The sequence below is a fragment of the Salmo salar genome, chromosome 12 (genome assembly GCF_965601325.2).
Source record: "Salmo salar chromosome 12, fSalSal1, whole genome shotgun sequence".
In the NCBI taxonomy this organism is placed as follows: Eukaryota; Metazoa; Chordata; class Actinopteri; order Salmoniformes; family Salmonidae; genus Salmo; species Salmo salar.
In genome coordinates this window covers 18,260,001-18,277,500 of record NC_138302.1, presented here as the reverse complement: position 1 = coordinate 18,277,500, position 17,500 = coordinate 18,260,001, and the positions used below count along the sequence as shown (strand labels likewise).

The following is a 17,500-nucleotide window of genomic DNA, read 5'->3' as shown; positions in this document are numbered from 1 at the left end:
AACCCAACAGAACAGCAAACTAATGGTGAACCCAACAGAACAGCAAACTAATGGTGAACCCAACAGAACAGCAAACTAATAGTGAACCCAACAGAACAGCAAACTAATAGTGAACCCAACAGAACAGCAAACTAATGGTGAATCTAACAGAACAGCAAACTAATAGTGAACCCAACAGAACAGCAAACTAAGAGTGAACCCAACAGAACAGCAAACTAATAGTGAACCCAACAGAACAGCAAACTAATGGTGAACCCAACAGAACAGCAAACTAATGGTGAACCCAACAGAACAGCAAACTAATAGTGAACCCAACAGAACAGCAAACTAATAGTGAACCCAACAGAACAGCAAACTAATGGTGAACCCAACAGAACAGCAAACTAATAGTGAACCCAACAGAACAGCAAACTAATGGTGAACCCAACAGAACAGCAAACTAATGGTGAACCCAACAGAACAGCAAACTAAGAGTGAACCCAACAGAGCAGCAAACTAATAGTGAACCCAACAGAACAGCAAACTAATAGTGAACCCAACAGAACAGCAAACTAATAGTGAACCCAACAGAACAGCAAACTAATGGTGAATCTAACAGCGAGGAAGAACTGTGCTGCTTGATTGACAGGGGGCGGGGCTTGGTGTGAGGGAAGCAGTCACAAGAGGTCAGGGAGACGACAGAGTCAACTACAAAAACTGACGCTACAGTGGCCTTTCAAAATATGTCAATATTTTTGACGATTTGATGTGAATTCAACTAACTGTGCAGGACTATGAGTGAGACACAAACTTTACCAATACAAGCATGTATCATGTCCCATGTACTGTGTGTGTGTGTTTATACTGTTCCCTCTCACCAGGTCTTTAAAGAAGGCAGCCTCCTTGGGTTGTTCAGAGTATCTCTCAAACTGGTCCAGACCATCCTGCAGCTTCAGGGTCAATGTGTCGTAGTTGGACCGAACCACCTCCAATACCTACAGGGGGAGGGGGGGGGGGGGGGGGCATTTTGAAATAGATATAGAGAGAGATGAGGTATAGAGGAGAGAGATGGGAAGAGGGGGAGAGAGAGAGAACGGTAGGGAAAGAGAGGGGAGAAAAAGAGGAAGATAGAGGGGAGGAGAGAGATGGGAAGAGGAAACAAGGGAGAAAGGGAATGGTAGGAAGAGAGAGAGATGAAGAGATAATGGAGGAGAGAGAGAGAATGGTAGGGGAAGAGAGAGGGAATGGTAGGGGAAGAGAGAGAATGGTAGGGGAAGAGAGAGAATGGTAGGGGAAGAGAGAGAATGGTAGGGGAAGAGAGAGAGAGAGAATGGTAGGGGAAGAGAGAGAGAGAAAATGGTAGGGGAAGAGAGAGAGAAAATGGTAGGGGAAGAAAGAGCGAGGGGGGGAGAAAGAGAGAGAGGGGGGAGAAAGAGGGGAAGGAGAGAGATGGGAAAAGGAAACGAGAGAGAGAGAGATGAAGAGATAATGGAGGAGAGAGATGGGCGAGAGAGAGGGGGGGAGAAAGGGAATGGTAGGAAGAGAGAGAGATGAAGAGATAATGGAAGAGAGAGAGAGAATGGTAGGGGAAGAGAGAGATGAAGAGATAATGGAGGAGAGAGAGAGAATGGTAGGGGAAGAGAGAGAATGGTAGGGGAAGAGAGAGAATGGTAGGGGAAGAGAGAGAATGGTAGGGAAAGAGAGAGAATGGTAGGGGAAGAGAGAGAGAGAGAATGGTAGGGGAAGAGAGAGAATGGTAGGGGAAGAGAGAGAATGGTAGGGGAAGAGAGAGAATGGTAGGGAAAGAGAGAGAATGGTAGGGGAAGAGAGAGAATGGTAGGGGAAGAGAGAGAATGGTAGGGGAAGAGAGAGAATGGTAGGGGAAGAGAGAGAATGGTAGGGAAATAGAGAGAATGGTAGGGGAAGAGAGAGAATGGTAAGGGAAGAGAGAGAGAGAAAATGGTAGGGGAAGAAAGAGCGAGGGGGGGAGAAAGAGAGAGAGGGGGGAGAAAGAGGGGAAGGAGAGAGATGGGAAAAGGAAATGAGAGAGAGAGAGATGAAGAGATAATGGAGGAGAGAGATGGGCGAGAGAGAGGGGGGGAGAAAGGGGAAGAGAGAGGGGGAGGAGAGATGGGAAGAGGAAATGAGAGGAGCGAGAGAGATTTTATTACAATATATATTATTGTATTACAATATATATTGTATACATTGCTGCATGGCAATATTGCCGCAATGTTTTTCATACCAATAAAACAGCTTGAATTTGAGAAAGAAGGAGAGAGAAGGATGGAGAGCAGAGAGAGGCTACCCTGCTGTATCCTGTTAATTATCATATTCGTTTTTCATTTATTTGATTCTTTCTCTTCCCAGATCCACAGCCCATTAGTTCTCTCTGCTGCACTCGTTTAACACTGATCTGTCTATCTTCCCCTCTCTGCTGCACTCGTTTAACACTGATCTGTCTATCCTCCCCTCTCTGCTGCACTCGTTTAACAGTGATCTGTCTATCCTCCCCTCTCTGCTGCACTAGTTTAACAGTGATCTGTCTATCCTTTCCTCTCTGCTGCACTAGTTTAACAGTGATCTGTCTATCCTTTCCTCTGCTGCACTAGTTTAACAGTGATCTGTCTATCCTTTCCTCTCTGCTGCACTAGTTTAACAGTGATCTGTCTATCCTTTCCTCTGCTGCACTAGTTTAACAGTGATCAGTCTATCCTTACCTCTCTGCTGCACTAGTTTAACAGTGATCTGTCTATCCTCCCCTCTCTGCTGCACTCATTTAACAGTGATCTGTCTATCCTTTCCTCTCTGCTGCACTAGTTTAACAGTGATCTGTCTATCCTTTCCTCTCTGCTGCACTAGTTTAACAGTGATCTGTCTATCCTTTCCTCTCTGCTGCACTAGTTTAACAGTGATCTGTCTATCCTTTCCTCTCTGCTGCACTAGTTTAACAGTGATCTGTCTATCCTTTCCTCTCTGCTGCACTAGTTTAACAGTGATCTGTCTATCCTTACCTCTCTGCTGCACTAGTTTAACAGTGATCTGTCTATCCTTTCCTCTCTGCTGCACTAGTTTAACAGTGATCTGTCTATCCTTTCCTCTCTGCTGCACTAGTTTAACAGTGATCTGTCTATCCTTTCCTCTCTGCTGCACTAGTTTAACAGTGATCTGTCTATCCTTTCCTCTCTGCTGCACTAGTTTAACAGTGATCTGTCTATCCTTTCCTCTCTGCTGCACTAGTTTAACAGTGATCTGTCTATCCTTTCCTCTGCTGCACTAGTTTAACAGTGATCTGTCTATCCTTTCCTCTCTGCTGCACTAGTTTAACAGTGATCTGTCTATCCTTACCTCTCTGCTGCACTAGTTTAACAGTGATCTGTCTATCCTTTCCTCTCTGCTGCACTAGTTTAACAGTGATCTGTCTATCCTTTCCTCTGCTGCACTAGTTTAACAGTGATCTGTCTATCCTTTCCTCTCTGCTGCACTAGTTTAACAGTGATCTGTCTATCCTTACCTCTCTGCTGCACTAGTTTAACAGTGATCTGTCTATCCTTTCCTCTCTGCTGCACTAGTTTAACAGTGATCTGTCTATCCTTTCCTCTCTGCTGCACTAGTTTAACAGTGATCTGTCTATCCTTTCCTCTCTGCTGCACTAGTTTAACAGTGATCTGTCTATCCTTTCCTCTCTGCTGCACTAGTTTAACAGTGATCTGTCTATCCTTTCCTCTCTGCTGCACTAGTTTAACAGTGATCTGTCTATCCTTACCTCTCTGCTGCACTAGTTTAACAGTGATCTGTCTATCCTTTCCTCTCTGCTGCACTAGTTTAACAGTGATCTGTCTATCCTTACCTCTCTGCTGCACTCATTTAACAGTGATCTGTCTATCCTTTCCTCTGCTGCACTAGTTTAACAGTGATCTGTCTATCCTTACCTCTCTGCTGCACTAGTTTAACAGTGATCTGTCTATCCTTTCAAACAAGTAAGGGGAATAGATACAGTAAACTGGAATAGAGGAGAAGTCTCTCTAAGAGAGAGAAGAGGAGAAGATGTCTGGAACAATTCTCCACTGGTTCTCCACACATCTCTCTCATCTCTCTCTCTGTCTCTCACATCTCTCTCTCTGTCTCTCACATCTCTCTCTCTGTGTCTGTCTCACATCTCTCTCTCTCTGTCTCACATCTCTCTCTCTGTCTCACATCTCTCTGTCTCACACGCACAGAGAACCAAAATAGTTATTTGACAAGGAACAACATGTTTTCAGCCAGCTGTGAAGAACGCACAAAGACGCATGAACAAACCCCTTTATCATGCTGAGAGGAGAGAGAGGCACTCAACAAACACACACAAAAAATATTAAACACACGGAAGCACTCAACAAACACACACAAAAAATATTCAACACACGGAAGCACTCAACAAACACACACAACCCAGTTTGCAAAAACACTAAAACAATTTCAAACACACAGTGAAAAACATGAGTCTTGATTCTCCCAGAGACATGAAATGTGAAACCGGGACTGGAGCAATAGACATGTTTCTTCTCCTTTGTCCTGATAAATGTTACCACCAGGGAAAGTGCTGTTGTTTTTACTTCTACATCTGATGGTAAACTACTGAAATATTCATCTACAGTACCTCTCTCTCTATCTCAGTCTCTCTTCACTTCTCTCCCTACAATGACAACACTGATATTAATGGTGTGTGTGTGTGTGTGTGTGTGTGTGTGTGTGTGATCCTCTTATGGAGAGAGGGAGGGAGATAAGAAGCATGTGTTTATTCGAATTTATCAAACGCAAGGATATCAGACCCCTGATAGATAAACGTGTCCTCCAAAATAATACCAAAATATACGCTTGTTTTATCGACATCCAAAAAGTATTTGATTCTATTTGGCATACAGGACTGTTCTACAAAGTTATTGAAAGTGGTGTAGGGGGTAAAAAATATGACATAATTAAATCAATGTATACTGGCAATACGTGCAGCGTTAAAATTGGCAAGAAAATAACAGAATTCTTTAACCGGGGTCGGGGCCTTCGCCAGGGTTGCAATGTGAGACCTGCGCTCTGGCAGTAAACCCCAAAAATACTAAAATAATGATTTTCTAGAGAAGATCCAGATCTCAGGGAATTAGACCAAAGTTCTCAATTGGTACAAAATATATAGAGTACACTTAATACTACTACAATTACTTAGGACCGACAAAATTGATTAAGTGTTTAATGGATTCCCCCCTCCCAGAAAAGTGAGGCTAGTGAGCGGAAAAAATAAATGAATAAAAAAATTAAAATCCACTTTAGGTGGATAAGGAATAACAGTACTTTACCACATTGTCCTAGGCTATATGGACATGAACAACAGGAGAAATATTACCTTTCAGACTGATTTTCAGATTACTATTATTAATACACAACATTAATGAACATTATTCACATAGAATGTATTCTAGAAAGCAATATTCGATCATATTCAAAAGTAGCAATGAATGAATGTATTATCGGTTCATTAATCGAATTAATTGTAAAGCCTAACAAATTCAACAATGATTGACAATAAATAATTGTAATCAAATGAAAATGTTGATGCATAATAATGAGATCATTAACTGGATGCGTCGCTGTAGCCGAGGCTTTAACAAAATATTCATACAAATATGGTTAGGCCTCCCGTAGACTAGGCCTTGTAGAAACAGGGTCAATCAAGTTAGGTCTGCCAAATTAAGGTAGCATTGGAAAAAAATACATAAATCCAGCCAGAGTATAACCTACCATCATTAAAATTAAAATAAATGTTCATAACATGCACAAATAGATGCATCAATCTATATAGAGAAAGCGTGACTAAATTCGAGCCCAGTAACTTTGCTCAGTGCATCCTCCTTCGACTGTCTCGTCTGGCTGCCAACGAGCAGCTGATCTGCACTGTGTGTACGTGCCTCTGGCGTGCCGCTGGACAAGCTAGCTGTTCTCCGCGGCGCGTCATCACTTCAAACCCATTCCGTCGTGGTGTTATCGGTTGGCCTACGACTAGGTAGTACCGGTAAAATGGAAGTTATGAATCACACATCACCACACAGCTGACACACTTCGAATTCATCAATCATTTTGACTTCAATTTGGTCGTCCAAAATACCATCGGCTTGCACTGCGTCTTCGCTGATGAATGTCCTGATCTCTGGCCAGTCAACTGGTTCAATCACATTGTTGTTTCGTCTGTTAAATCACTTGTAATAGAACTGAAAATGACGTTAAAACCATGAATTTAACCGACTGTTTGTTTATAATGAGGGACGTCCCACGTTTAACCCGGACACATAAATAGTAGGAATTTGCGCTGGCTTCAGCCATGACGGCATGAGAGAGAAATGAAACATCTGCACGTCGCATGCAGGTGGGAGAGCGTGTTTCACTGTCCAATCCGAGGCTGGAACATGATCCCAGCGGGTGATCGGAGTCTGATTGGTCTGTTGGGCATCTGGGAGAGCGGACATTGGATAGATTTTTTTCTTCAGGTTGTGGAGAAAAGTGAGGCGGGGCATCTGTTAAACAGTAATTCAACTTTGTCCGGCCTAATTGAATGTGTCATTGAACCAATTGCACTTCGTGGCAGCGAGGTGTGGGGTCCACTTGCAAAACAACATTGAAACCCTGCATGTAGAGTTCTGTAGGACAACACCCCATTGAAACCCTGCATGTAGAGTTCTGTAGGACAACACCCCATTGAAACCCTGCATGTAGAGTTCTGTAGGACAACACCCCATTGAAACCCTGCATGTGGAGTTCTGTAAGACAACACCCCATTGAAACCCTGCATGTAGAGTTCTGTAAGACAACACCCCATTGAAACCCTGCATGTAGAGTTCTGTAAGACAACACCCCATTGAAACCCTGCATGTAGAGTTCTGTAAGACAACACCCCAGTCCTCAGTAAAAACAGGAAATTCGGACAAGAAGGGAACAGTGATAACACCAAGTAAAACTGGAGTGATAACTTAAAATAAATGATAAATATCCATGAACAAACTTCTTATAGCTCATCAGACACAGGTTTAGGGTTACAATTAGTGTTAGATTTAAGGGTTAGGGGTTAAGGTTAGATTTAGATCTTTGTGGGCTGTACTTGGCCTTGTCCCGGGAGGGTGTGTTGGTGGTTGGAAATATCCCTCCAGTGGTGTGGAGGCTGTGCTTTGGCAAAGTGGGTGGGGTTATATCCTACCTGTTTGGCCCTGTCCGGGGGTTTCATCGGATGGGGCCACAGTGTCTCCTGACCCCTCCTGTCTCAGCCTCCAGTATTTATGCTGCAGTAGTTCAAGTGTCGGGGAGCTAGGGTCAGTCTGTCACATCTGGAGTATTTCTCTTGTCTTTTCCGGTGTCCTGTGTGAATTGAAATATGCTCTCTCTAATTCTCTCTTTCTCTTTCTTTCGCTCTCTCGGAGGACCTGAGCCCTAGGACCATGCCTCAGGACTACCTGGCTTGATGACTCCTTGCTGTCCCCAGTTCACCTGGCCGTGCTGCTGCTCCAGTTCCAACTGTTCTGCCTGCAGCTATGGAATCCTGACCTGTTCACCGGACGTGCTACCTGTCCCAGACCTGTTGTCCCAGACCTGCTGGAACCCTGATCTATTCACCGGATGTGGTACCTGTCCCAGACCTGCTGTTTTCAACTCTGTAGAGACAGCAGGAGCGGTAGAGATCCTCTCAAAGATCGGCTATGAAAAAGCCAACTGACACTTACTCTTGTGTTACTGACTTGTTGCACCCTCAACAACTACTATGATTATTATTATTTGACAATGCTGGTCATTTATGAACATTTGAACATCTAGGCCATGTGCTGTTATAATATCCACCCGGCACAGCCAGAAGAGGACTGGCCACCCCTCATAGCCTGGTTCCTCTCTAGGTTTCTTCCTAGGTTTTGGCCTTTCTAGGGAGTTTTTCCTAGCCACCGTGCTTCTACACCTGCATTGCTTGCTGTTTGGGGGTTTTAGGCTGGGTTTCTGTACAGCACTTTGTGATATCAGCTGATGTAAGAAGGGCTATATAAATACATTTGATTTGATTTGATTTTTAGGGTTAGTGGTTAGGATTTTGGATGGGAATCAATTCCCCACAAGTATAGCAATACAACAAAATTGTGTGTGTGTGTGTGTGTGTGTGTGTGTGTGTGTGTGTGTGTGTGTGTGTGTGTGTGTGTGTGTAGGATGAGATATAGGGATGTCTATTACAGTGAAGCTGGTTCATTTGAATGCTGTGTGTTCAGGGTGCTATTCATCTACTGTCACCACTGGGGAGATGGAGGGATGGAGAGGAGAGGGAGAGAAATGCCAAGAGAGGAAGGAGATGGAGGAGAGGTTTCACGCCTTATTAAGAGAGGAGGAGAGGGAGAAAGAGAGAGAGAGGATGAGAGGGAGAAGAGAGAGAGAGGAGAACAGAGAGAGGAGAGGAGGAGAGGGAGAGAGAGAGAGGAGAACAGAGAGAAGAGAGAGGAGGAGAGGAGAGAGAGGAGGAGAGGAGAGGGAGAAGAGAGAGGAGAGGAGAGGGAGAAGAGAGAGGGAGGAGAGAGAAGAGAGAGAGGAGAGAGAGAGAGGAGGAGGAGAGAGAAGAGAGAGGGAGAAGAGGAGAGGGAGGAGAGGAGAGGGAGGAGAGGGAGAAGAGGAGAGGAGAGGGAGTAGAGAGCCAGAGGAGGAGAGAGCCATAGGAGAGGGAGAAGAGAGCGAAAGGAGGAGAGGGAGAAGAGAGAGGAGGAAAGGGAGGAAGGAAGAGGAGCCATAAAAAGGAGAGGGAAAGAGAGGAGGTGGTGTGACAGACAGTGAGTGAGTGAGTGAGTGAGTGAGTGAGTGAGTGAGTGAGTGAGTGAGTGAGTGAGTGAGTGAGTGAGTGAGTGAGTGAGTGAGTGAGTGAGTGAGGTAGAGAAGTTACCATCTGTAGGCTGTCTCTACTGCAGCACCACCTGGCTCAATCAGACAGGCTAGCAAAGGCTAATGAACACACCTGTCCTCTCCTGCACCAACAAACCATCCCCTCGCACGCCCACTCACGTCCCATTTCCCTCAGTCAGAAGGCTGGGTAAGGGTCAGTCCCACTACACGCTGCAGCAGCACCAGACCTCCACAACTTGACCTGGCAGTCTGGAGAGAAAACTTTACACACACTTCTAAGAAGGAAACTATGGAGTCCTAAATGGCTCCCTATTTTGTTTGTAGTGCACTACTTCTGCCATTTGGGACTCACACCACCTGCAACTTTACATTACAGTCACTCGTAATGAGGAAATTCAAATCTCATCTAAAGGTCAAAGTGTACACTGACGTCATTTGACTTAAACGTATTCTCCTCTTGTTGGGAATACATCCGGGAGATATCAGCTGAGAGGTAATTGGGGTGTGTAATGACAGAATCTCTCCACATCTCTCTCTCTCTCTCTCTCTGTGTAATGACAGAATCCATCACTGTGCTTATCAGCTGGTAAATAAAGCATATATACGCCACAACCTTCTCCCTTTCTTTCCTCTCCTCCCTTTTCTGGCCCTTCATTTATCTCTCCTCTCATTAAATGCTGCCTGATGGAGTGTGGTTAAAAGCCTATCTCCTGGTGCAATGCGAATATCACTGTTTCATGGGATGTGTTCCATTGTGATGTCATAAAGAGCCACAGTCTGAATTCAAACACTGTTGCCATTGTGACGTCATCAGATGGCCATTGTGACATCATAAAGAAGGCAAAAGCTTTCCCTGGGCCATTATGACATCGCAAGTAGCCATGTTGTGACATCATAAAAGGCTTGTTGTGACATCGTTGCTTTATTTATCCCTTATTTTACCAGGTAAGTTGATGTCACACTCATAATAGAGTGTCCTGTGACATCATAAGGGAGGTGTGGTGACATCATAAGGGGCGTGTTTACCTGGTCCTCAGACAGCTGGGAGATGTGGTTCACTGCAGCGTAGGACTCAATCTTGGGGTTGAAATGGTTGATAATGGCCCTGAAAACACCCCCACACACAGAAACACAGAGTTAGTGGAAGCATTGGTGAGAGAGAAGGTAGTAATACGGAAATCACTGACTTTTATAGAGGAGCTCCACTGCTGTGATGGAACTGTGCTTTATCTTCCAATATAATTAAACATGAAGAAATATAAAACTGGATGGGACCAACACTGCAGCATATATTAGGTATTCTGGACTAGGGGAGGAGGAGAGATGGAGAGAGAGAGAGAGAGAGAGAGAGAGATGGATAGAGAGAGAGAGAGAGAGAGAGAGAGAGAGAGAGAGAGATGGATGGATAGAGAGAGAGACAGAGAGACAGAGAGACAGAGAGAGAGAGAGAGAGAGAGCGAGAGACACAGAGAGAGACAGAGACAGAGAGAGACAGAGAGAGACAGAGACAGAGAGTCCAAACTAATGAACTTCACAGAGATATAGCTCTCACTCCTTTTTGTCCTCATGCATTTACTATCTAGAACTACCCTCACCACAACACACACCTTATGAGAAAGCTCTAAACAAATGAAGCCCAGTCAAAACCCATTTTCAACCAGCTCCTCTAACTGAAAGATTTAAGAAGAAAAGCTGAAAGTGTAAACCAGGAAATGGCAAAAGCCAAAAAGGATGACACAATCTGTGTGTGTGTAATACATATTTCTGCAAAGTAAAGTATTCCCCAACACTATTCACAAATTGGTACAAACACTACCAATACATTCTAAATGTGTGTGTGTCCTTACCTGACGTTGACCAGTGAGTGTGTGACTTTACTGGCAGGCTCCTTCCACTGGCCTGCGTTGGTGGACACTCTCAGTACTGAGGAAGAGAAACATTCAGTCATCAGGATACGCTTAGAAACACATTCAGTCGTCAGGATACGCTTAGAAAGAAACACATTCAGTCATCAGGATACGCTTAGAAAGAAACACATTCAGTCATCAGGATACGCTAAGAAACACATTCAGTCATCAGGATACGCTTAGAAAGACGTTCAGTCATCAGGATACGCTTAGAAAAACATTCAGTCATCAGGATACGCTTAGAAACACATTCAGTCATCAGGATACGCTTAGAAAGAAACACATTCAGTCATCAGGATACGCTTAGAAACACATTCAGTCATCAGGATACGCTTAGAAAGACATTCAGTCATCAGGATACGCTAAGAAACACATTCAGTCATCAGGATACGCTTAGAAAGACGTTCAGTCATCAGGATACGCTTAGAAAAACATTCAGTCATCAGGATACGCTTAGAAACACATTCAGTCATCAGGATACGCTTAGAAAGAAACACATTCAGTCATCAGGATACGCTTAGAAAGAAACACATTCAGTCATCAGGATACGCTTAGAAAGACATTCAGTCATCAGGATACGCTTAGAAAGACATTCAGTCATCAGGATACGCTTAGAAAGACATTCAGTCATCAGGATACGCTTAGAAACACATTCAGTCATCAGGATACGCTTAGAAAGACATTCAGTCATCAGGATACGCTTAGAAAGAAACACATTCAGTCATCAGGATACGCTTAGAAACACATTCAGTCATCAGGATACGCTTAGAAAGAAACACATTCAGTCATCAGGATACGCTTAGAAACACATTCAGTCATCAGGATACGCTTAGAAAGACATTCAGTACTCAGGATACGCTTAGAAACACATTCAGTCATCAGGATACGCTTAGAAAGAAACACATTCAGTCATCAGGATACGCTTAGAAAGACATTCAGTCATCAGGATACGCTTAGAAACACATTCAGTCATCAGGATACGCTTAGAAACACATTCAGTCATCAGGATACGCTTAGAAAGAAACACATTCAGTCATCAGGATACGCTTAGAAAGAAACACATTCAGTCATCAGGATACGCTTAGAAAGACATTCAGTCATCAGGATACGCTTAGAAACACATTCAGTCATCAGGATACGCTTAGAAAGAAACACATTCAGTCATCAGGATACGCTTAGAAAGAAACACATTCAGTCATCAGGATACGCTTAGAAAGAAACACATTCAGTCATCAGGATACGCTTAGAAACACATTCAGTCATCAGGATACGCTTAGAAAGACATTCAGTCATCAGGATACGCTTAGAAAGACATTCAGTCATCAGGATACGCTTAGAAACACATTCAGTCATCAGGATACGCTTAGAAACACATTCAGTCATCAGGATACGCTTAGAAACACATTCAGTCATCAGGATACGCTTAGAAAGAAACACATTCAGTCATCAGGATACGCTTAGAAACACATTCAGTCATCAGGATACGCTTAGAAAGACATTCAGTCATCAGGATACGCTTAGAAAGAAACACATTCAGTCATCAGGATACGCTTAGAAACACATTCAGTCATCAGGATACGCTTAGAAAGAAACACATTCAGTCATCAGGATACGCTTAGAAAGAACACATTCAGTCATCAGGATACGCTTAGAAACACATTCAGTCATCAGGATACGCTTAGAAAGACATTCAGTACTCAGGATAGGCTTAGAAACACATTCAGTCATCAGGATACGCTTAGAAAGAAACACATTCAGTCATCAGGATACGCTTAGAAAGAAACACATTCAGTCATCAGGATACGCTTAGAAACACATTCAGTCATCAGGATACGCTTAGAAACACATTCAGTCATCAGGATACGCTTAGAAAGAAACACATTCAGTCATCAGGATACGCTTAGAAAGAAACACATTCAGTCATCAGGATACGCTTAGAAAGACATTCAGTCATCAGGATACGCTTAGAAACACATTCAGTCATCAGGATACGCTTAGAAAGAAACACATTCAGTCATCAGGACACGCTTAGAAACACATTCAGTCATCAGGATACGCTTAGAAACACATTCAGTCATCAGGATACGCTTAGAAAGACATTCAGTCATCAGGATACGCTTAGAAACACATTCAGTCATCAGGATACGCTTAGAAACACATTCAGTCATCAGGATACGCTTAGAAACACATTCAGTCATCAGGATACGCTTAGAAACACATTCAGTCATCAGGATACGCTTAGAAAGAAACACATTCAGTCATCAGGATACGCTTAGAAACACATTCAGTCATCAGGATACGCTTAGAAAGACATTCAGTCATCAGGATACGCTTAGAAAGAAACACATTCAGTCATCAGGATACGCTTAGAAACACATTCAGTCATCAGGATACGCTTAGAAAGACATTCGGTCATCAGGATACGCTTAGAAAGACATTCAGTCATCAGGATACGCTTAGAAACACATTCAGTCATCAGGATACGCTTAGAAACACATTCAGTCATCAGGATACGCTTAGAAACACATTCAGTCATCAGGATACGCTTAGAAAGAAACACATTCAGTCATCAGGATACGCTTAGAAAGAAACACATTCAGTCATCAGGATACGCTTAGAAAGAAACACATTCAGTCATCAGGATACGCTTAGAAACACATTCAGTCATCAGGATACGCTTAGAAAGAAACACATTCAGTCATCAGGATACGCTTAGAAAGAAACACATTCAGTCATCAGGATACGCTTAGAAAGAACACATTCAGTCATCAGGATACGCTTAGAAACACATTCAGTCATCAGGATACGCTTAGAAAGAAACACATTCAGTCATCAGGATACGCTTAGAAAGAAACACATTCAGTCATCAGGATACGCTTAGAAAGAAACACATTCAGTCATCAGGATACGCTTAGAAAGCACATTCAGTCATCAGGATACGCTTAGAAAGACATTCAGTCATCAGGATACGCTTAGAAAGACACATTCAGTCATCAGGATACGCTTAGAAACACATTCAGTCATCAGGATACGCTTAGAAAGAAACACATTCAGTCATCAGGATACGCTTAGAAAGAAACACATTCAGTCATCAGGATACGCTTAGAAAGACATTCAGTCATCAGGATACGCTTAGAAACACATTCAGTCATCAGGATACGCTTAGAAACACATTCAGTCATCAGGATACGCTTAGAAAGAAACACATTCAGTCATCAGGATACGCTTAGAAACACATTCAGTCATCAGGATACGCTTAGAAAGAAACACATTCAGTCATCAGGATACGCTTAGAAACACATTCAGTCATCAGGATACGCTTAGAAAGACATTCAGTCACTCAGGATACGCTTAGAAACACATTCAGTCATCAGGATACGCTTAGAAAGAAACACATTCAGTCATCAGGATACGCTTAGAAAGAAACACATTCAGTCATCAGGATACGCTTAGAAACACATTCAGTCATCAGGATACGCTTAGAAACACATTCAGTCATCAGGATACGCTTAGAAAGAAACACATTCAGTCATCAGGATACGCTTAGAAAGAAACACATTCAGTCATCAGGATACGCTTAGAAAGACATTCAGTCATCAGGATACGCTTAGAAACACATTCAGTCATCAGGATACGCTTAGAAGAAACACATTCAGTCATCAGGATACGCTTAGAAAGAAACACATTCAGTCATCAGGATACGCTTAGAAAGAAACACATTCAGTCATCAGGATACGCTTAGAAACACATTCAGTCATCAGGATACGCTTAGAAACACATTCAGTCATCAGGATACGCTTAGAAAGACATTCAGTCATCAGGATACGCTTAGAAACACATTCAGTCATCAGGATACGCTTAGAAACACATTCAGTCATCAGGATACGCTTAGAAACACATTCAGTCATCAGGATACGCTTAGAAACACATTCAGTCATCAGGATACGCTTAGAAAGAAACACATTCAGTCATCAGGATACGCTTAGAAACACATTCAGTCATCAGGATACGCTTAGAAAGACATTCAGTCATCAGGATACGCTTAGAAAGACACTTCAGTCATCAGGATACGCTTAGAAAGACATTCAGTCATCAGGATACGCTTAGAAACACATTCAGTCATCAGGATACGCTTAGAAACACATTCAGTCATCAGGATACGCTTAGAAACACATTCAGTCATCAGGATACGCTTAGAAACACATTCAGTCATCAGGATACGCTTAGAAAGACATTCAGTCATCAGGATACGCTTAGAAACACATTCAGTCATCAGGATACGCTTAGAAAGAAACACATTCAGTCATCAGGATACGCTTAGAAAGAAACACATTCAGTCATCAGGATACGCTTAGAAAGAAACACATTCAGTCATCAGGATACGCTTAGAAAGACATTCAGTCATCAGGATACGCTTAGAAACACATTCAGTCATCAGGATACGCTTAGAAAGACATTCAGTCATCAGGATACGCTTAGAAAGACATTCAGTCATCAGGATACGCTTAGAAAGACATTCAGTCATCAGGATACGCTTAGAAAGACATTCAGTCATCAGGATACGCTTAGAAACACATTCAGTCATCAGGATACGCTTAGAAAGACATTCAGTCATCAGGATACGCTTAGAAACACATTCAGTCATCAGGATACGCTTAGAAAGACATTCAGTCATCAGGATACGCTTAGAAACACATTCAGTCATCAGGATACGCTTAGAAAGACATTCAGTCATCAGGATACGCTTAGAAACACATTCAGTCATCAGGATACGCTTAGAAAGACATTCAGTCATCAGGATACGCTTAGAAACACATTCAGTCATCAGGATACGCTTAGAAAGAAACACATTCAGTCATCAGGATACGCTTAGAAAGAAACACATTCAGTCATCAGGATACGCTTAGAAAGAAACACATTCAGTCATCAGGATACGCTTAGAAAGAAACACATTCAGTCATCAGGATACGCTTAGAAAGACATTCAGTCATCAGGATACGCTTAGAAAGACATTCAGTCATCAGGATACGCTTAGAAAGACATTCAGTCATCAGGATACGCTTAGAAACACATTCAGTCATCAGGATACGCTTAGAAACACATTCAGTCATCAGGATACGCTTAGAAAGAAACACATTCAGTCATCAGGATACGCTTAGAAAGAAACACATTCAGTCATCAGGATACGCTTAGAAACACATTCAGTCATCAGGATACGCTTAGAAACACATTCAGTCATCAGGATACGCTTAGAAAGACATTCAGTCATCAGGATACGCTTAGAAAGACATTCAGTCATCAGGATACGCTTAGAAAGACATTCAGTACTCAGGATACGCTTAGAAACACATTCAGTCATCAGGATACGCTTAGAAACACATTCAGTCATCAGGATACGCTTAGAAACACATTCAGTACTCAGGATACGCTTAGAAACACATTCAGTCATCAGGATACGCTTAGAAAGAAAGACATTCAGTCATCAGGATACGCTTAGAAACACATTCAGTCATCAGGATACGCTTAGAAAGAAACACATTCAGTCATCAGGATACGCTTAGAAAGAAACACATTCAGTCATCAGGATACGCTTAGAAACACATTCAGTCATCAGGATACGCTTAGAAACACATTCAGTCATCAGGATACGCTTAGAAACACATTCAGTCATCAGGATACGCTTAGAAAGCACATTCAGTCATCAGGATACGCTTAGAAAGAAACACATTCAGTCATCAGGATACGCTTAGAAAGAAACACATTCAGTCATCAGGATACGCTTAGAAACACATTCAGTCATCAGGATACGCTTAGAAACACATTCAGTCATCAGGATACGCTTAGAAACACATTCAGTCATCAGGATACGCTTAGAAAGACATTCAGTCATCAGGATACGCTTAGAAAGACATTCAGTCATCAGGATACGCTTAGAAACACATTCAGTCATCAGGATACGCTTAGAAACACATTCAGTCATCAGGATACGCTTAGAAACACATTCAGTCATCAGGATACGCTTAGAAACACATTCAGTCATCAGGATACGCTTAGAAAGAAACACATTCAGTCATCAGGATACGCTTAGAAAGAAACACATTCAGTCATCAGGATACGCTTAGAAAGAAACACATTCAGTCATCAGGATACGCTTAGAAACACATTCAGTCATCAGGATACGCTTAGAAACACATTCAGTCATCAGGATACGCTTAGAAAGACATTCAGTCATCAGGATACGCTTAGAAACACATTCAGTCATCAGGATACGCTTAGAAACACATTCAGTCATCAGGATACGCTTAGAAACACATTCAGTTATCAGGATACGCTTAGAAAGAAACACATTCAGTTATCAGGATACGCTTAGAAAGACATTCAGTCATCAGGATACGCTTAGAAAGACATTCAGTCATCAGGATACGCTTAGAAACACATTCAGTACTCAGGATACGCTTAGAAAGAAACACATTCAGTCATCAGGATACGCTTAGAAAGACATTCAGTCATCAGGATACACTTAGAAACACATTCAGTCATCAGGATACGCTTAGAAACACATTCAGTCATCAGGATACGCTTAGAAACACATTCAGTTATCAGGATACGCTTAGAAAGAAACACATTCAGTTATCAGGATACGCTTAGAAAGACATTCAGTCATCAGGATACGCTTAGAAAGACATTCAGTCATCAGGATACGCTTAGAAACACATTCAGTACTCAGG

The 17,500-nt window shown here is 42.5% G+C and overlaps 1 protein-coding gene across 1 annotated transcript in view; it reads right to left on the bottom strand.

Annotated features, from left to right (window-relative positions):
* armh3 (armadillo like helical domain containing 3) overlaps positions 1–17,500 on the bottom strand; it is a 63,503-nt gene that overhangs the window by 4,244 nt on the left and 41,759 nt on the right. Inside the window, exons 23-25 of the mRNA XM_082958667.1 lie at positions 10,713–10,788; positions 9,892–9,970; positions 858–974 (exon numbers count right to left, since the gene is read on the bottom strand). Coding sequence (XP_082814793.1) covers positions 858–974; positions 9,892–9,970; positions 10,713–10,788 — 272 coding nt within the window. The remainder of the gene's footprint in view (positions 1–857; positions 975–9,891; positions 9,971–10,712; positions 10,789–17,500) is intronic.